This window comes from Branchiostoma lanceolatum, chromosome 15, assembly GCF_035083965.1.
Source record: "Branchiostoma lanceolatum isolate klBraLanc5 chromosome 15, klBraLanc5.hap2, whole genome shotgun sequence".
NCBI classification, from domain to species: domain Eukaryota; kingdom Metazoa; phylum Chordata; class Leptocardii; order Amphioxiformes; family Branchiostomatidae; genus Branchiostoma; species Branchiostoma lanceolatum.
In genome coordinates this window covers 9,276,258-9,297,707 of record NC_089736.1, presented here as the reverse complement: position 1 = coordinate 9,297,707, position 21,450 = coordinate 9,276,258, and the positions used below count along the sequence as shown (strand labels likewise).

General features: G+C 42.8%; 1 protein-coding gene across 1 annotated transcript in view; it reads left to right on the top strand.

Annotated features, from left to right (window-relative positions):
* Nucleotides 1–1,404: 1,404 nt before the first annotated feature.
* Nucleotides 1,405–21,450, top strand: part of LOC136420618 (WD repeat-containing protein 86-like) — a 26,995-nt gene continuing 6,949 nt past the window's right edge. Inside the window, exons 1-2 of the mRNA XM_066407661.1 lie at nt 1,405–2,354; nt 2,566–2,978. Coding sequence (XP_066263758.1) covers nt 2,015–2,354; nt 2,566–2,978 — 753 coding nt within the window. The 5' untranslated portion in view covers nt 1,405–2,014. The remainder of the gene's footprint in view (nt 2,355–2,565; nt 2,979–21,450) is intronic.

Here is a 21,450-nt window from a genome sequence, read left to right as displayed (position 1 = left end):
AATCTAAGAATCACGCACAGGTGTCCCAAACTATTCAAATCATTTGACACGAACGGGTCAGGTCACAAATAAGTAATATAACTCTGACAATGTCGAAATGAACAGTTACACTATGACTATACTACTATTAACTGCACGTGTATTTGACACGTACAAATTCACTTTTGAATGGCTCAGCAACGGTTTTCATGTTGTTTAGTGCGTACCCAAGGAGACCACACATACGGATATAATCCAATATGGATATAAGTTACTATAATAATAAATCTGTTAGGTCTTGTTCCCACTCAACAGCTAAGTCGTGTTAATACTGGATGTATCCATGATTTCAAGGCAAACTACCATGTGTGACAGCATCGAAGCCATGGGTTATTTTGATAGAGTATCCCTGCGTGGTACAAGCTATCACATACCAAGGTGCGGTTTCAAAAATGCGTAATATAGTCCTTCTCATTTTACAGTTAATACCGGAAATTTCAGGTTCTGGCGGCAGTAGGAATGAATAATAGAGGAGGTGCCCGTATCGTTCAGTCTGCCTGACCGCAAGTTATTGTTGTTACCAAGGCACCGCATGCACATCCCGTCATGCACCACTCCACCATTTGACTGGTGCTATGACGCGAAACGCTGTGTCGTCTGCATGGGCGGTTACAGATAGTTTCGTGTTTTAAGTTAACAGGGATAGATAGTGTTTTCTTAGGTTAAAGAAGCTGTTGCATTCGCAGATTTTATGTTTTTTTGTCATTCACAAAACTTTTTCTCAATGTCGTCTGATTTTGGACTGGTCCATTTTGCCAAAAAGGGGTGCACGGGATCACAGACACCTGCTAAACATGGTACACCAAAACACATAAACAAGCAGAAGGGAGAGCGCAAGTAAAAGATTAGGTCAAGATTCCTTTGTACAAGTAATGTATGATTCCACTTCTTATAGTATCTACTCTAAGAACCTGACTCCAAGTAAAAACAAGTGAAAATTTCTGAGGCAAGACGTCGCCACGATGATATTGGGTTATTTAATCGAGAATAGACCATTGTGAGCACATTTCTATAGGCGTCATTTTTATGTAGCAGAATGCTCCAGATTTTGGGTGGGGGTGAGAAAGAGGGGATTAAAAAGAAACTTTACGAGACAACTTTCTCTCCTCGAAATAATTGCATTGTAACGTTATACCTTTAATTTTTGTCACCACAAAGCTTTAGGGAACGCTGCCATGCGAAACTATAACATTTTGGGGGACCCAAACTTCAGCCTTTGCTGTTCACAAAGTGCTGGTCGGCACAGGAAGTGTAAACCGCAATTCCTTTGGGTGTTTCCTCACCCAGGTAGACCGTTTCCACCTGAGCAATGACGTGTAACAGAACACTGCGCCGCCGCGGCCTTATTCAAATGAATGGCCTCAGGTAGACAGCACATCCCAGGTATTTCACCTGACTAACTTCCACCAGTGACGGTAGGGTGGGGTGAGTGCGGAACATTCTCGACGCTTGGACTTCCCTTTTAGCGGGAACTTTACGCTTCAGGACCGGGACATCTGGTCTGCTTCACTCCGCCGGAATGCTCTGATTCTCACTGCTCGAGCTTTGAGAGGTCGAAGGTCGCGGAAGAACCTGTTCCTTATTTTGGTGTCATCCCGGAGAGACAAGCGGCCGGGACGAACCCTGCTCTGCTGGTATTGTAGGGATTAAACCCACCGTTCTTAGAAGTCGCGGACAGTTCGCTTCGCTGTGTAGGAGCGTATACAACTTCTCTCGCGTATTCTCGCGTCTTTACCGACCCTGTACCGTGCCCTTGGCGTCGTCAAGTTGAAGTTCAGCATGTCTGAGGGGTTGTTGGAGGCATGGACACCGTGTCGCCGTGGGTGAGTGATGTGTGTGTGGGGATAGGCACACTCCCACACACCGCTTTACTGGTGCATGTCCGACTGCAGATACATATACCTTCACCTGCCTTTTGCAAATAAACACTGCCCGACCTGCATAAACAGGTGAATCGTCTAGGCTCTCCAACAACATGGGAAGCGGTGGAAGCAAGAAGAAACAGGACTCGAACCATTTGATAAAGACCTGTACGGACCATTCGGGCGGCGTGAACTGCCTGTCTCTCTCCGGGGACGGGTCGCTGTTGATCACCGGGTCGGAGGACCGCACGGCCCGCCTGTGGAGCACGCGGACGCACGAGTGTGTCGGGGTCCTGACGGGGCACGCCGACTACATCACCTCCGTCAGCTTCGTCGACAACTACGCGGTGACGTCCAGCGCCGACAAGACCATCCGGAAGTGGGACCTGAACTCGTGCGACTGTGTCCTGGTCTTTACCGGTCACTCTTCTCCCGTCAACAGAGTTACAGCAGGCAAGCTTACAGAACTATTACCGAATCTTCCAGTAACGTGTCAGCTACTTCCTATTACATATCTTATATGTCTACTCGCACCGTATATCACACTAATGTTAATCCAAAGGTATTAAGATGTTTACATAACTAGATCATATGAAGGCTTGTGTTTAAGACACAGGGCGGAGACGTGTGTATATTAAGTGTCTTGTAAATGGATGTTTTTCAGCGGGAGGGCTGCTGTTCACTAGCTCGTACGATCGGACGGCGCGGTGCTGGCAGTTCGACTCCGGGGAGTGTGTACAGGTGTTCCTCGGGCACAAGCGCGGCATCACCCCGATCATTTTCGTCTCGCCAGGCGGTGACAACTCGCCCAAGGCGCAGCACGAAACCGTCGACGCCTCCAAAGACCTGGTCCTCACGGGCTCGCTAGACAGCACGGCCAAGGCCTGGAGTTTGGACGGCAAGTGCCGGACAACGTTCAAAGGACACAAAATGGCCATCCTGTCCATGGCGGTGGATCGCCAAGGCAAGACTTTGTTTACCGGCTCGCACGACGCCAATGTTATGGCTTGGACGATCGACACAGGCGAGGCGCTTCGCACGTTCGAAGGCCACCAAGGGGGCATCATCTGTATCGAGGTATGTACGGTTAAAACTCCCCTATAATAGCCTTGTAATGGACAGGATTTGTCTTTTGTTCCGTGTGATGGGCACTGTTTATATCTCCAGGTGACATGGTGTGGGGATTGTGTATACAGACACGCTTGGCTCTTATACAGGGGTGTTCTCTCCTACCGTGTACCTAACCCAAACAATACAATGTCAACCCGCCGGTGTTGGTCCATTGCTTCACGGTCGGTTGTCATTAGTTTGTTCCAAACAAGACTGGACATATAAACAGTCGCACAAGTCGTTTACAAGTCCTTTTGTAAAGCGTTAAGGAAGTAGAAGGGTCTGAGCCTTGCCCCCTCCTTCACTAAGATCACTAAGTCGCGGAATTTTCCCTTAACAGTTCTGTGAAATAGATAAACATCCCCTGTGAGGTGGAAAGACATTCCTTTGAAATGAGGAAATCCAAGAGTCACGATCGTCAGTTGTTGGCCTTTACTCGTATGTTGGCACTTTGACAACAGAACGGCGTTTTGAAATCTACAAATCTGTTATTTGATCGCTATTTTATGCTTATGTGTAGCTGTGTGTCGTCGCGCTCTGGTACTCTTTGTCGTGAGCGCCTGGGGCCACGAGAAAGTATAGTGGTGTCTTCTGATCGCCCGCATGCCTTATAATCATTGGCCACGACAGAGGCAGCGCTGCTCTGTTGACTTTTTACCGGGTATTGTCACCTGTTGAGGTGTTGTGAAATACCTAGGGGGCCGTGGATGACAGAAAAACTGCTCTGTTGACGTTTTCAGGGTATTGCTAGGGGTATTGCCACCTGTTGAGGTGTTGTGAAATACCTAGGGGTCCGTGGATGACAGAAAAATTGCTCTGTTGACTTTTTCAGGGAATTGTCACCTGTTGAGGTGTTTCGGAATACCTAGGGGGTCATGGATGACAGAAAACCTGTTTCCTGTTTCCCCTAGAGCTTTTACAGGATGTTGTACCAGTGAATCATGTTCTTTCTCAGTCTCAGTAAAAATAGGAGTTACAAAATCACAATACAAACGACAACAAACGGTGATGAGAGAAATGTGCTCTTTATTTTGAATAGGCGGAATTTTTCTTGGTAGTGTTGACATTTCCTCTTGTATGACTCATTTTTGGATGATACTTCACACGAATTCTGAGAAAACCCAAGGTTATTACGTCACAACAAAATTAAAGGGCCGAACAAAAGAATACATCATGTACTCAAAACAGATGTACATGTTTTCATCCGCGAAAGCGAGGAAATAACTATGTATCTTATAATATATCTTGAAAAGATATATATGATTGATATAGCGGTGTACTTTGAAAATACGATGGCGTAAAGTGAGCAGAAGTTTTGTTCGTTGTTTGCCTGTGACTGATCGGTCTTGCTGACACATGATATATAGGGTTCCATTTGGCTAATAACCGCTCAAAGAGCCGAGAAATTACCGGGCGAACACAATAGCGGCACACGATTATGTTATAAAATATGCAGGAGGATCGCTTTTGACGGCGGCGGTCGGGCATTGTGTGACGGCCCGTTGTTACAGTTGCTCGTTTACATCCTGTGTTCGCGTGCTGTAAGCGCGTGTACGTTCACGTGATGTGCGTCAGAGGACGGTTCTTCGTAATACTGGTAGTTAGGAGATGGTCAAGGCCTCTATGGGAAAATAGTGAAGCTCCTCCTACTTCATTGACTCCCGAGTTGAAGCCGATTCTAAAATCGTAGGATGAACAATACTACTTTGATGAAGGTTTAGACATCCAGGTAATAAGATACGCCAAAAATAGCTACTCAAGCAACTGGATTAAAAATTTTATCCAGTTGCTTGATTAGCTATTTTTGGCGAATAATACTACTGATGGGGACTAGCCAGAAGGGGTGGCAATAATTCATTATTGTCTTACGTTTGCAATGGTTTAACATTAAAAAGAAGACATAGCAAGTTAACTCTTAAGGCTGTGTTCCGGTACACCTTACCTGGGCGGCACTGTACCTGAACAAACTGAGACACTGACGGATACCATGTTTCAGACTTAAGATAGGTAAATTCCGTCTCAATGACGACAATTTTTACTATTTTGATATGTTAGCACTAGAAAATTAAAAAAAAAAACGTTTAACTTTATACACTTTTGCTCTGCGATTAGGATATGTAACAAACATATCCGAACACGAAGAAGTCGAGACCACGTTAAGGTTAGAAACGGTAGGTCCCTAGTTTTAACCCGTCCCGTAGTTGAAACCGAATCGCCCATCATTCCACAGGCGATGTCACGGTGCCCGCCCTCTCCAAATTCGAACCACTTGCCGATGCCAAAATAGGGGCTGTGCCGTGTTCGACTTCTCGCCGAAGGGTCATTTCCACGGTATCAATATTTTGGCTACACGAAGTTAGTTTGACGAGAACAGCATTCGTTTGGAGTTGGGAGAGGGGCGTTTGTTCGTAGGTATCACCTAGCTACCAGCAACTTTCGTTTTCCAAAAACGTGCTATATATTTTATCGCGTGCCACTGCCTGTTTTAGGATGTAGAACAATTTAGACCCCGAATGCACTATTTCTATGTGCCACGCCATTTTCGGAATAGATAATGTTCTGGATGCATTATGTAAGATTTGGGCACAACGAGAACAAAACCAAGGGTTTTACACGTATCTGCCTTTCCAGTGACCAGCCGCTCCCTTCTAAAATATCCTGTTAAAACATTTCTTATACCTCATTTAGCAAGGCCTGCAGGCTAGGTAAAAGTAGATGGAAGGAGATACCGTATGATTCACGTAAGAAAGTTGGTCCCTAGAGTGAACAAGCATTACCCAAGGCAGCAAGGAAAGTCTTAAAACAGCCAGGAAAGACGTCACTCTTGTCTAATTGCTGTCTTAATGATATGTTTTTGCGTAATTAAGAGACTTAGATAAGAGATCATTATGCTTTTAATTTGTTTGTGAGCAGCGAGCACTCTAAAGTCGTAACCATCCACATGCACCTGTCGGCCGAACAACCTGTTACCAAATAACGTGCTACATATTTCTAGTCATATTTTGGAGTGTGAAAATTCCCAGCATTCCCGGATGTTAGCGATGGAGTTTGACAGTGATTGGACAGACCGTGATAGCCTCGAAATACCAGGCATTTAAAGGATGTAAACATATTTCCAAATGTTGACATAGCCTCTCAAGGGATGCAGGAAGTCGTGGGAATGTTTCAAACTCTAGTGAAGCTTTTGAAAGTTCCCCTTCGACCAAAGCGAGCGGGTCCCTGTAATACATTATATTCCAAATAGAAGTCATAAAATGTGGTTATGGTGTACTTAGTTAGTTAATGGCTCACTGCAATGTATGAGGTTTCAATGCGCAATTTCCTTGTGGGTTTATAATATGCGAAGTTTGATTAGTGAAGCTACAACTAGTTGTACTGTTCTGTATTAACGCACCAAGTGACAATGTCTTGCGGAAAAATAGACATAAAGCAAGGACAACAACAACAACAGTATTGTGCTCTAGTTTGTTTCTAGAATGCATTCAAATTGTGACACACACATATCAGAAAGTTATTATATTCCGTATCTAATCTTTCTTCGAAGAACAGGCATCGATAGGATTTTGTAACAAAATAAAATGGAATCTTGTTACTTGAGACTCTCTCAGAACTTTCAGTAAATTGGTTGTTTGAAGCCCGGTCTAGTTAGGACGTCCCCATGACTGTGTTTACTGGACACCCGTACCACGCACCACTATCTGCACAACCATGGCGATGGGACCGCAGGATTACACGAAAATCCTGTTTCCTTTCTTCGCTTGAGCCGGGAACGCTATTTTGGGTCACTCCAGGCGTCATCAAGTCTACAAGAGTTGTTCTCCGCTGTCGTCAACAGCTAAAGAGGGACAGGGGGTGGACAGAGAGAGACACAGAGGGAGGGAAGGAGGGAGAGAGAGAGAGAGAGAGAGAGAGAGAGGGAGAGGGAGAGAGAGAGAGGGAGAGACATGGAGAGGGAAGGAGGGAGAGAGAGACAGAGACAGAGGCAGACAGAGGGAGAGGTAGACAGGAAGACAGACAGGGATGGAAAGAGATATAGACAGATGTTGGGAAAGATTAATCACAGAAATAAGTGATAACCTTGGAGCAAGAAATAGAAGAGATTCAGATATATACGACAAAGTAGCACAAAGAAAGAAGGAATGGTAATGGGAGGAAGAAAATGGGAAAGATGGATGGAAAGAAACAAAGACTGATAAGTTTTTACTTGTAGCTCTCGTTTCCCTTAGCGGCTAGGTTGTGTTTTCCTCGCTACATGACCTCCCGCCTCCCGTAGCGCGACTGCTGAGTGAGAAGGTCTAGTTCAGGAGAAACCTAGAGCTGATGAGACCGGCCATATCATTGGTCACGGGATAAACAAGATTACACTGGAACCCTGGGTGTGAAAAAGGCCAGACAAGCCGTTTCAACAAGAAAATTGTAGACTACACTAAGATTAGGATTGAGTAGAAGGGGGGCGATGTCACTTCTGTTTTAGGCAACTTTTCCGTCAATTGTGGAGCGAGCGCTGGAAAATTTGTAACTCCCTGAACCCCTATTTCTTGCATTTTGACTGGCAAACTCAAGTAAAACCCAAGACAGTACACGCCGTTCACATCGTTTTTATGCTCAAGAACCAGACGTTTTGCTGCGGTACCAAGGTAGGGGGGCTCAAAATGGACCATGACCTCCACCTTCAAAATCCATCCAGAGGTTCTAAGATATGCTGACGACAAATATTCGAAAAAAAAGACAGACATACCTAAAACGATACGAAAAAACAGTATCTCCATTTTTCTGGGAGAAAACACAAAAAAGGGTCGTCCGACGAAAACGTTGGTTGTAGGTATTATATCCCCCCCCCCCCCAATTTTCCATTACAGGCATTAGAAAAAAATCATATCTTACATTGACAACCTCGCAACCCACCGTAACGTTACGTTTAACCCTTTTCGGGGGTAAGGGTTGTCTGAAGATAACCGTGACCAATATCACCTCCCTCTGTTACTCGTGCGTACAGAATTGTTTAACACGGGACACATGGGGAGGTGAGAAAAGTCGTGCACTCCGGTCTTTAGGAATGTCGCTCGGAGACCGTGCCAGCCCGTGTTCTGTTGCAAGGTTAATTCTAAGGGACGCGGCACTAACCTTACAGCTACAGGGAGGGGGAACACATACAAAGATTCTGCACCAAGGTACAATGTCTAGCGGAAAAATAGACATTAAAAGAAAGAAGGTTGTTCGGCTTACTTATTGCGATTTAGCCAGATGACGTTGACCATTGAGAAAGCCATTTTGCCATCATCACAGGTCTTTATTACTCCATAATGACCACTTTTTCGCTTCACTCACTCGGTGGTTTATTCGGTTGCTATAGGAACTGACTACGCCTTGTTACACCGTATACACCCCAGGGCGGGTCATTAACCCTATATCATAAATGGCACACTACCATTAGAGTAAATGGCCACTTAGCCGCAACGAATCTTCCTTCTCTGAAAGTACGTATAGCTTTGCCAACATACCCTTTCTGGACATTTTGTGGTTGGTTCCTTACGTCCAAGGTCAATCTCATTCATTCTGGTCAACGAGATCATAACGAGAGATCGTTGAACTTGGGGTTACCTTTGAAAGGCGATATTATAAAAGGTCAAAACTCAAGCCAATTACAGGCCTGGACCAATTACATTTCGGAGCCTTTGTGCCGAGACCTTTGCGTGACCGCCGCTGTGCTGTGGGAATCGAACCCACGTCCCTCGGACTGGGACAACTAGAGTTCCACGACCTCATACCTTCGCCAAATGATTTTAACCATTGTGACTGACGTATTAGGAGTGTTTCTCATCAATCATAAATCATACCAGTTGATTGTCTTAAAATATGACATGTCCAAAGTATGAGCTTAACAAAGTATGAAGAAGGTGATGCTAATATTGATCATCAATTATGCAAATGAGGCCCTTATCAGCATAATTTGATTCAACGATGTTCACATTCACATAAATTCCAGATGCCACAAAAAAAGTATTAAATGCATGAAATTTCCGTCATTTACCAGTATGGAATTATAGTAGTTTCTCATTTAGGTATGCAAATTAGGCCCACAGTTGCATATTTTCTATCTTCAACATTCCTCTCTTCCTTAGTTACAATTTGAATAGTCATATCATGGCACAAAGCAGATTTTTAAAGTTGCCTCATTAATTATGCAAATTAGAATCTGATTTGCATAATTATCGGCCAATCATTCTAAGCATCACACAAGCTATCGACATACCAAAAATCATGACGATCCATCAAGGCCATCTTGAGTTATAGTATTTTCTCATTAATTATGCAAATGAGGTCTTCATGTACATAGTTCATATCAATTAATATTTCTCTCTTCCTCACTTACATATGTCACATGTTTCAGAGTCCTATCATGGAATTTGGCGGATGTATAAACTTTCCTCATTAATTATGCAAATTAGATACTGATTTGCATAAAAAGTATCTAATCATGTTCATCATCACTCAAGCTATCTACTTACCAAAATTCATTGCCATCCATCAATCCCTTCTTGAGTTATTCCCTTTCAAAGTCAGATGCAAAACCTGCTCCTGCAGTTCCAAAAATGCCGCTAGGGGGCCCAAACCCATAACACTTACTCTCTGTCCAAAGACCTATCTACCACTCAAAAATCAGTTCCATAGCATGTCCAGAACACGAGATATCAAAACAGGAAGTTCCGCTGCAGTACCATAACAAGCCGCTAGGGGACCCAAAATCTAATCATTTTCTAGTCTCATCAAGACCTACCCACCTACCAAATATCAAGACAATCCATCCAAGCCTTCTCGAGTTATGCTGTACATTACATACATACACACATACATACAAACGCTACCCTCTGCATAACCTTCTCGGCGAAGGTAATTACAGGGGAGGTTCTTGTTGCGCGTGCACGAATCGATGACTCTGTGGGGTACCACCAATGCAAAGTAAAGCAGCTAGTATTTCCACTATACGACTTTGGCGAGGAAGACTGTAGAAACAGAAAAAAGCTTGAAGTCTTCTTCCCGGAAGTTATTTTTAGCGAGCGATTCTCTTGATTGGATTATCTCCTTTTTGAGGAATGGATGACAATGAGTGACACTCAAAGGAGTCAAAGATTAAAGACGCCTAGCTATCAAAAACACGGCGTCAAGAGCGCGGGTCGTGCTTGGCAGGAGAGCCCGCATAGCGTTCCTTAAACTTAGCCCGGTGACAGACACTAGACTTGACGGTGGCTGGACAAATGCCATCGCCTAAAAGGGGCAAACAGTTCGGATTGTACGAATTTTTGGAACTCCAAGGAAGGGACTGGTCATTATAGGTATGCTTGGGTAAAATAGCCACTCATAAATCTTACATACCGATAGAAGTTTCTTCAATGTCCTTTTAAAGAAATATCAAACCAACATTGTAAAAAAAAAATGGTATCTAAAATTTCTAAGTTACTATCTTTCAGCTATAAAACTAGCCTTATAATATAGGTTATACAGGCCACTTTGAAAAATGTCAATACCAAGCTTTTATAAACATGACGTACTTCAAACAGATTAATATCAAGTTTCTATTCAATACGTCCATTTGCTAGAATTACAGAAGGACAATAATTCACCAATATAGCAACAAGGTTTTCAACCCAACTGTAGTGACAATCTTGGCTTTGTTGCGTTTTTGTGTAAGCTTTACTCTGTGGTTGTCTGTCAGGTTGTAGACTGATTGAAATGTTGTTCTTTGAGGCTGTGTTGTCGTCTGTTTTGTTTTCCCGCCAAATGTCCAGACGTTTCCTGAACAGATGTTGATAGAACAAATATTTTCGTTGGCCTGGCTTCTGTCTCTCCCCCGACACTTAGTGGCAGTTCTAGAGTAGTTAGAAGTCGGTCAGAAGTTAAGGGTGCAGTTTGTGATCCCGAAATGACGTACTTAGGATCTTGTATAGGCGACTCTGCTTTTTTTTGGCCACAAAATGTCAGTTTTGATTGCATAAAACACTCAATTAGCAAATGCAGGCACTAGGCCAAGGTCAAGGGCGAGTCCACCCCAAACCATTTCTCAAGGGTGGAATCGCTTGGGAATTTTTTTCAGAGCCCAGTTGCACTTTTAAATGTTCCTTTTCTTAAAACTTTCAGTAATTGCATTGTAAAAACTAACCAATCATGTCGTTGGTCTGATACTTATGTTTAGAAACGAACATATCCACTTCTTCGCTTCCACCATTCGGAAGTCCCATGACAGGACTGTTTGTTTAAAAGAAATGGAGATAAAAGTTGATTGACGTTTCTGCACAACGATAAGTGAACGGAAGTATTCCGGTGGCCATTTGTGACATGAAGTCTATTATTTTGTGTCAGGTTGAGGCGTAAATTTCATCTGGACCTAGTTGCGGCTTGAGGTATATCACCACAATCATATATCAACCGTTCAACGGCTTCTCGTGTTTCTGTATATCTCACAGAGCTTGACATTATCAGAATTTGATGATGATTTAGAGACGCTATGTGGTAGCAAACGTGCGGCTAACTTCAGTCACACGTATGTCACCAACTTTAGCATTGGACGCGTGATTCTCTTTTTGATGATTTAGAGATGCTGCGTTGTAGCAAACTTGTCACCTACAGCCATTTGAATGTCACCAACTCCACCATTCATCTAAAGTATAGCCAGTAGGTATCCATCTGAGTAATGAGGCTGTTGTAGTGCATTTTTAACGTGCTTGAGGCACCTCCTCGATCACAGGGCCCAATTAATCTTACGTCCCTCCGAAATACCACTGCAGCTCCAACCAGGTTGCCCTTCCCTGGGGCCTTCCAGTTACCAACTAATTGGAACCAGGAGCTCAATTGTGAGGCTGCTGAAGGGACATCCAATATAGCAGTGGACTTGTGGTCGTAATGGTGATTTAGAGACACAGACGTGCGGCTACCTTTAGTCACATGCAGCTGGTCACATGTATGTCACCAGCTATAGCAGTGGACGTGTGACTAGACACGTGCCCCGCCATCAGTTCGCACCGTAAAAGTTGGCGCAACAAAGATTATATCAGTTCTCCTTCCGTTCACAGATGGTTCATATATCGGCAATGATGAAGCGAAAATTAATTCGATAGCGTTCATCACTTCTGGGTGTTAGCCCGCATGTTTGTGTTTTTTTTTATTGCAACATTTACATACATGACATGATGACGACAGACTCAAGCTTACAGCTTATTTTCATGTCGTCATCGACAGGATACATTACAGAAGAACAAAACAAATATTACAAATACTGAAAATGAAAAAAACAGGTGCGGACATACAAAGCATAAGAGCAACAAATTATGTTTGTGTATGTTTGGTCGCTACCATGAGTTATCCGTCACCGAACCCCGTGCACACTAATTTCGATGGAGGGGGAGGGAGCAATTCTTGAAAATGCTACATGGCGTGAGAAAAAGCAATGTGTGACTTGGGTGGGGTCTTAATGGTTTGAAAGCTATAAAATGTCCGCCATTTTTCACATGTCATATTAGAACAGATTCAATATACAGTCAATGCTAGTTCTAAGATTAGTTTCTGCCAAAAATACAACTTATCGGCAACGTTTTCTTGTTTGTTACGAAAGCTGAAATCAAGATGGCCGTGCCATCAGAGCAATGCATCTTGGGAACTCGTGCCCTCCTTCTCTGACAGACAAAATTTGCACGAAGAAATAGAGCAACGAAGTAGGCAAACATGACGTTCTGTGCTTTCTATATGGGCCGTTTGTGCACAAGTACCCCCGCACTGTTGCACGTTACATATACGTGCCTTCCTCAAATTCTTCGCAACAAAAGTGTGTGTTGTCGTTTGTCTCGGTTTATTAGAGAGAACAGTCTGTCTGTGTGTTGTCTCACGTGCGACGGAATTTCCTTTCATCAATCATTATGAATGGGCGCTTCTAAACGGTACGCTGGGGATGGGGTGGTAAGTTGAAGTATGCACTTCAGGTGTGTACGATGTTAAAACTGGTAACACGAAACCTTGATGGAGTTTGTTACGGTCTGCGGTACTGATTTATTTCTGTATTTGCGTTCTGATGCGGTTGACCGATGGTATTTTTTGGCTTAGTGGTGGGAGGCAATATATACATCGCTAGTTGTTCTGTGAAACTGACAGAAATGTGTGGCATATTTGGAATATTCATTTGCCAAACGGCACAATTTTTAGTTACAACCGCAAACTTACCGTTGAATGTAGATGTGATATTAATCTGTGACATGGGACACCTGTGAATCTCGCGGTATCTCGCGAGAACTTGATATTTACTTCGGCACAGTCACCTCATTCCCACCTACTCATCTTACGCTAAAAACGGGGGAAAACTCGTAACGCGGATTTGAGCCCAATTGTGATGTGCTGAGCCCGGTTTGTGTGTTGCGTGGCCGGAATGTGGTCTGACTAGGTACGGACTCGGCCATAAAGAACCTTTAATGAAGTCAATTGCGCAAAGGGATGACGTTTCAAAGGCTTATTTCGCCGCCTGGGAATACATACTAATATACAAAAGGTTACGTAATAGATAAGGATTCCCTTCTTCTTGAATTGGTAATGAATGATGGCAAGGCATTCTTGAAAGCAGTGTTGTCTACTTAGATAATTTAGAAAGTAGCAGAAGAAAATCTAGAAGAAGAAAATAATAAATATTATATAAGTCGTAAGTGCACGTAGGATGCTACACTGGTGGCAGCGGTGGGATTCTACATGTATAACATAACAGCCTGATTGACTGTTATAGTCGTAGAAAATTTGAATGTTTTGTTACTTTGTCATCACGACAGCATACATGATTTGAAAGTTACCACCGCAAAGCATTGTTCAGAGATCGCAAAGTCGATGCCCCCTTTTAGCCAACACTCTACAGATGAGTGGAAAACGGCTTTATATTTCATCACCGGGACCCGCATACATTTCTCTGGACGACATGTACCATTTAACGTGGTGGTAAGGTATGGACCCACACGCCTCCTGCCTCAGAATAATATACCTGTAACTGTACACCGGCACAAGTTTGCAGAGAGGCAGTTACCCTAACATGACCTGAAGGTTCGAGTCCCGCTGGGCTAAGTTAGGGTTGCATTCGTCCTTTCGGATGGGGACGTAAAGCCTGTGACCCCGTGTATTAACGGAGCATCAAACTTCTGCACGTAAAAGAACCCAACACACTTGTCAAGGAGAGTAGGGGTGACTCAGTGTGCTTGGCTGAAAACGCGAGCCGTGGCAAATTAACTGCACTTCTACCAATCGAAAAGCGTCAAGCTTCACCCGAATATGAGATCGGCCTCTTTAACGTTACAAATGCACAAATTATAACATCAGTAGTCCACTATATGGGACAAAAACGCCGGACTCAGACCTTGAGATAACACAGCAATAAGACCCCACAATCAGCCCCTTGTGCAGGCAAAGTAAGAGACTGACAACCTCGCCGATAATCTTGTCAAGGCGGCGCCGTCTGGAGTCTTTACTTTAGATCATGGCCGTGGGTGGAGATTACAGACCAGACGGCGTGCAAACTAGCACTGGCGTAACCAGACCTGTACTGGTGCTGGATTTGATAACTTGTTATTAACTTATTAGTGGTTATGATAACTTACCGTATGGGTATGATAACTTACTGAATTGTTTCCTTGTATAATTTCAGCAGGTTCGTGAATGACTGAATAGCAAAGTTCAGTATTGCCCTGATGAAGATGACATACAGTCATCGAAACGTCGGCTCGTGTACATACATTTGGTTGTGAATAGAAGAAATTTGCCATTCAACTTATGGTTTATTCTTAGGACAAACAAGTAAACCATGTATGTGACTATTTGCTTGCTTGATCTGAGAAGTTACGTCAGAAGAAACATAGCAAACGGTTCAGAAACACCGAATCATCCGCATCTACCAGAACAACATTAGATCTATATATAGCAGAATATTCGTGTCAACCCGATACGTACGCATTCTCTGACCTCCCCCGCCCTTCTTTACGCTTGGCCAAGTGATGTCATGGTACCAAGGAGACTAACTACAAACTTTACAGGCTCACTTCACACCTGCCGATGGCTCAGGTCCATGTGAAGCACCTGCAACACCTGCTGTCACCTGTCACCACCATCGCTACAAATTTACCTGATGTTAGTAAATAATCCCCCTCCCTTCATGACCTTTTTACTGTCATGACACAGCAATGAAGATTAAAATTGTACCCGCTAAATGGCAGATATAAAAAGAGCCGACAGACATTCAAAGTGACCAAAACCACATACCTGCTTTTAAAATCACACCCCCAACTTAGCTGTGTCAGCAGTCGAAAAATTGACTTTTCTACGTCTATGCCATCCTTCATATGGAAATTATGCATCATTCAAATGATGCAAGCAGAATAGCCCCCCTCCCCTTCCCTAGCTTTGATGGTTTAGGTACCAGGGTGACCAAAAATAAACTGTGAGGTCTCAAGTCACCGTATTAAAGAACCATGACGATCTCTTTACCCCTTAAATCCACCTGTCTTTCACCTCATTATACTTTCGTGCCCACCAGGCGATGTGTGTCCATCGGTAGGGCAGAAACTCCGAACTGTCGCCACAGCAAACGATCCTCGGATTTCAGAACGACGCTTGTTTAGCGACGCTTCTGTTCACTTCATGGTCTGCTTTCGTACAATGAACGCTAAAAGTACTTACTTACTATCGCTACTTACTAAGACGGACGGTGCAGAGCGTGAGAACAGGTGCATGTGTGGTTTGGGCTCACTTTTAACGTCTTTCTAAAGCGCGTTCGAAAGAAAATGTATTCAAAAGGAGTTGAGTCCTTTGTGCACCATATGGTGTATAGGGCGGCGCCCATCTCCGTTTCTATAGTCCTTGGGCCACACAGTTGTGCAAGCACTACATCAGGGGGCTAGTCCACCGGTAACGGGAAAGAAAAGCAACAACAACAACAGCAACAACAAAACGACCAGAAAGCAGACTTGGAGACTAGAAAATAGATCCAATTTCGTTGAAATTGGGACAATAATTGGCGACTATCAGCCTACGGCAAAGCCTAAGGCAATGACATGATAGGCCACAGAAATTGTATACCCGGAGCACTGCGGGTAAGTAAAGGGCTACTCGAAACCCACTGACTCGGGTATATCTGTCTTGAAAATTTGATAAAATCTCTTAATGACATGATACCAGTCAGATTACTTGCAACAATTATCTTCTTGACACATAGACTTTCATCTAATTTCCGTCTTGGATTGTCCTAAAGCCTTTTTCTGTCTACAATTAAAATAAAAGCAAAAGTCATCCTACTTACAATTGAAATCTTCTGAATAGCGTAAGCTGTAGTCACAGATCCTTATGAATTTAAATAACAGTGTAACGAGTTTATAGATAGATATCTAGCCATGATATAGACATAAAAGAAAACCACTGGCTTTGAAATCGCAGTCATTTTTACTGTATGACTCGCCCGGATGCCGATCTGTTCATATGCCAACAATATGGCTTGCGAGTATACTACGCATATAATGTCACATTGTTTGCATTGTAAGGATTGGATAGATAAATATCTAGCCATTCAAAGCTGATTGACACGTTGAAGACATCCATCATCAAAATCATAGTAATTTTTACTGTATGAATCGCTTGAAAGACGATATAGGCTGGTCGACTCTGCGTCGGTCTACATGCGTATCCCTACAATATGGCTGTCGAGTTTATGCATATAGTATCATAATCGTTTTAGAGCAAGTTCTTACACATGATTCAAATTTAACACAATGTTAGACGCATGGAAGACACCCATCTTTTAAATTACAGTATTTTTACTGCATAAGGCGCGTGAACGGCACTAGAGGTGAAAGACACTTCGTCTGTCTATGTATCAATGGCTAGATATGCATCTACCACAATGATAGACAGGTTGAAGACACCCGACGTTAGAATTATAGTCATTTTCACTGTATGAGGCGCTTGAACGAGCATTGAGGTGGTAGACTACTCTATGCGTATGCTGATAACCTGGCTGGATTATAGTGTCCCATTTTTTTGCTAGAGCAAGTTTTGACACATTCATTGTTTGCGTTTCTTTATCAATAAGGTCATCTTGAGAGAATACTAGGTCAGATGATCCATCAGGTTGAAAAAATATTCCAGACAAGCGAAAACACAACAAAATTCGTCACGAAAAGAATATAGAATTGGTCGGCCATAACTTTTGAAAATGAAGAATACTTTGTCACTTTATTTTTTAACACGACATTGCTACCATGAATAATGACAGTTTTACAAGATAGGTAGCAAAACCGTAACGTATAATTATGTGGTCCAACCACTCAGAGTCTCTTTCGCGCCCAAAGGAGATTTAACCGAGTGTCAGAGATCGTCCGTCGTAGCTGTCAATCATTTCGGTAATATGATATGTTTTCTGCAATTTTTTGGGTTGCTATGATGAGTAAACAATCTTCAACACACGTACACGTTTATACAAAAGTCATAATTGTGTGCTCTGAGAATGACGTTTTTCTATCAATTATTTTTGACAGCTTCTTTATACAGTACATGTTTTGTTGTACCAATCTTCTTTGTCACGAACGCATACCAATTTGAATTCTGTGTCTACAAAGAATGGCAAAATATTCTAAGCCATGTAGAATAGGGTCAATCTCTCATATTATCATGGCTTAAGCACCTGCATTCATAAAGAAGCATATGCCATTCCGAAAGACTGTGACAGTCGTCTTGTTGCCCCCCCCCCCCCCATCTCATTTTGCTTAGCGTCACTTTTCGCTAGGTCTTTAGAGAAGTATCTGGTTTCTTCTTGTCTGTTTGTAGCGCAGCAGATCTTTCCCAACTAATTCCTGGTCTTCCACAGTTTCGTTTGCTTTATGTGAAATTTGTTCGTTACTGACAGTGCTTTAATTTTAGGACTTACTTATTAAAAGTTTCACCCTGTTCTACTGAGTCGTTTGTAACGCTTAGCGGAGTTATTGTATAAGTTGCTATGTAAGTATGGTATCACATACGATTATTGAGCAATGAAGTCATATTGCCAAGCGTGGGGACTACTTATTGACAGAGAGGTACCTGCCGGTAGGTTTGTGGCTTCTTATGGGTTTTGTCTTCGCCTACTCTGTCGACAAAATGGGCTTCTGTTGAATCCATACCAAGGATTTGGGAAATAAGTAAGAATTAAAGGTTTACCAACGGGTTCGGCCGTTGATTTTATCATAGAAATATCAATATGTAGCCAAGCGTGCCGCGACGAAAGTTGCAGCGTCGCACTGTGAAAAGAACAACACCTCCACATATCTTCACAGTGTGTTGCACAATACTATTCCATTTCAATCCATCAGATAACGGGTGCTCTTAGCTGGAACGAAGACCACACTTATAAATTATGCATAAATACATGACAAAATTGGTTCTGACACAGAATATTTCTGTAAGCTTAAGAAACTATGCAAAATTGTGATCAACTGTTTTCAAATCAAATATTTTCTTCTAACGTTACCCTTTCCGTACGTAGTTTTGGATCGCTCATTCTGAATTGTAAGGTTATTGTGATTAAATAACTGTGACCGTCCTTCGAATCTATCATTGGAAATAAGAGTGGTCATTTCTTATTCATGGGGCTGACAATCTAACGTTGTCTGAGGGAAAATTGATGCGGCGCTACAACAAAGGGATCTGAACTTGTGTCACGGAAACCATGTTGCTGTGACGTCATTGTCAGACGATGTTAGCAGGGCGCTGTAATCAAGAGATGAAATTATCGAATGATTAATCTCTGGTACTCTGTGTTGCCATAGCAACGTGATCTTGTTTACAAAACAGACCTTTGTCCTTGAATCGTCATAAATTCTAAGTACAAGAACTTACAATTGTGAAAACTGGGAATAAGTTATTAGGCTGGTAAGTTACCTGCAAAAAGTTGGTAACACTCAGGATTTCAGGGAATCTATTTCTATTTCTTTGACCCCCCCCCCCCCCCACCTCCCTCATCTTCTATTTCTAGCCTCCATAGCAGGTCTCTTTGCAGGACAGCTGTTAGAAACACGATGCATTCAGAAATGTATACAGTTAGAAAACAGCACATGATACTCCCAGTCAAGAAGCCTGATATGCAGGCTATCACACATAGGGGCTTACAGGACATTCACCCAAGCACAGCTTGAAAAGTACCTTTTTTCCAAGCCTCTGTAATGCCATTTAATTCTATTGCCATTCGGCAACGATCGCTAAGTCACTAAGCTTGTCATGTTATTGCATTATAGCCATGTCCACAGCAGAGGGCGTTGCTCATATTCATACTGAATTCGTAACATTACGACAAGGACAACCACTCGCAAACTTCAAAGTGGATGAAAAAAGCATATTTCGTCAGTATGACGTAAATGTTTTCCTTACTTACAAAGAGCACAATCACCTATTCACATATTTCTAGTCCAAGTTCTTTTTTTTTTCAACCCTGGAGATTGGGATCTATTCTATGGCTCAGTCAGTATATAATGGTAAATGGGACGAGTCCGACGCTTTCGCTGTTTTCTCGTCCTCCAGCACGCTGAACTTCCTTCCCTGTTGTCGAAAAAGAAACATACACGTTATACCACAAAGGAGGAATCTTCATTGAGATCTAAAGATACACCGACTTACAATAACACACACGTGTAAAAACACGTCAATGGACAATAAACACCCGGGGGTTATTGAGTATCATCTGAATACACCGGGATATAATGGATTCCCCTGACGGAAATATGACGCCCACATAACACGGGGAGTTCTGTTGACAATGACTGACATGTGTCCTTCTATTGTCGTTTTCTCCAAGCTACTTATTTGTGACCTTGCTACACGGTCACAGAGGAATAGCTGATGATGTCAAAGTGGATGTCCGTGTTTTTGTCAACGTGAACAAAAATATCCTTGCCTTTTTGTAGATCAATGTATTAGGCACAAATAGGATATATAGTTTGTTGGGGGGGGGGGAGTTGTTCAAAGTAACAAAGTTCGACGGTCTGTAGCTTTTCAATACTCAAGAATAATAATAAATTCGTCATCATCATATCTTGCCGCTCCAGTTTTGGATCCATTGACGGGCTGTCTGGTTATGATAATAGTAAGTATGCAAATAGTAGTGGACAACCTCAAGTCAACCGTACACACGCCACATCTTCAGAAAAGACGCTGTAGCCGCATAGTTCCCGTTTAGAGCTTTATTCAATCCCACACCTAGACTAGTTTCGCCTTGTGTGTGGCTTTCTCAATGATTTAGGCCTCGAGTAAGAACAATTTCAATGATAGATACTAGTAAGTGTATTACATTTCAAATTGGTCATAGTTGTCATCTCCTTCAGCTCATTGCGTCATAGTTCACACATCGAACTGAACGGCCATTTTGTTTCCCAAAATGCACCACTCCGTTGTTTATGATGTATCCCATGGCAACAGCTTTTGGTGTTGATCGGTGTTTTTCGTGTAACGATCACTCGACTCATGCAAGTCACTCAGTGGACCTTTTTCACGGAACAATTGGTTGCCAATAACAACGCGTCGTCATAACCCACGCCCAAGCAATCATCAAAACTACTTTGCACATTTTCTATCTAAGACATCTATCAATAATTCATAAGTCTACTTTGTCGTAACACTTCGACCACTCTTGTGGAAAATCGTTCTAATTGCAGATGAAGGTAACGAAATCGATTGTTAGTTTCTCAACACGTTGAAGTGAAGTAGGGAGGGAGTGAAGGAGGGTGTACAACCGCTGTTGCCGTACCACAAAAATCGCAGCCATTGCAAACTGTTTGGTACATTTTTTATGAATAACGAACTACGAGTTTGGACGATTTTCTGACAGAACAAAACGTATCAAACTCTCATAAAAAGTTGCGATTTCCATCGAATATCTTTTTTTAACATTACAGCTCCCCCCCCCCCCCCCATGTCCTAATGGAATGTGCCGGTAGGATACCCATGACTGAAGTGACTGTTAGCTGCTGAACAGATCGCACCCTTGTACCAATAGTACAGTAGACACTGCAAATACATGGCCGAAAAGCGTCGCATCGCGCGTGTCTGGAAATGTGAAGAAAGTGTCATTGCAAAGCAATAGGTGAATCTATGAGTCACTAAGGGAAGATAGAGCCCACTAGCTTATTTCCGACCTAAAGGTCGATAGATGATGATGATGATGATGACGAAGAGATCTAGAGATAAGAACTGAAAGATTTGAAGCCACCAATGAGGAAGGGGGGGGGGGGGGGGTAATCTTATAGGTCGCAAACTGTCAAGACTGCCCAAGTAGACCTCTCAGGAGACAAATAAAATCTGGTCTATGTGGACAGGTGGTCACTGTAGACAGGATTCTTGATACTTATGTCAATGGGGAAAATTATCTTAGGGACCAACAGATATTAAAGTGGTCACATTGGCCAGG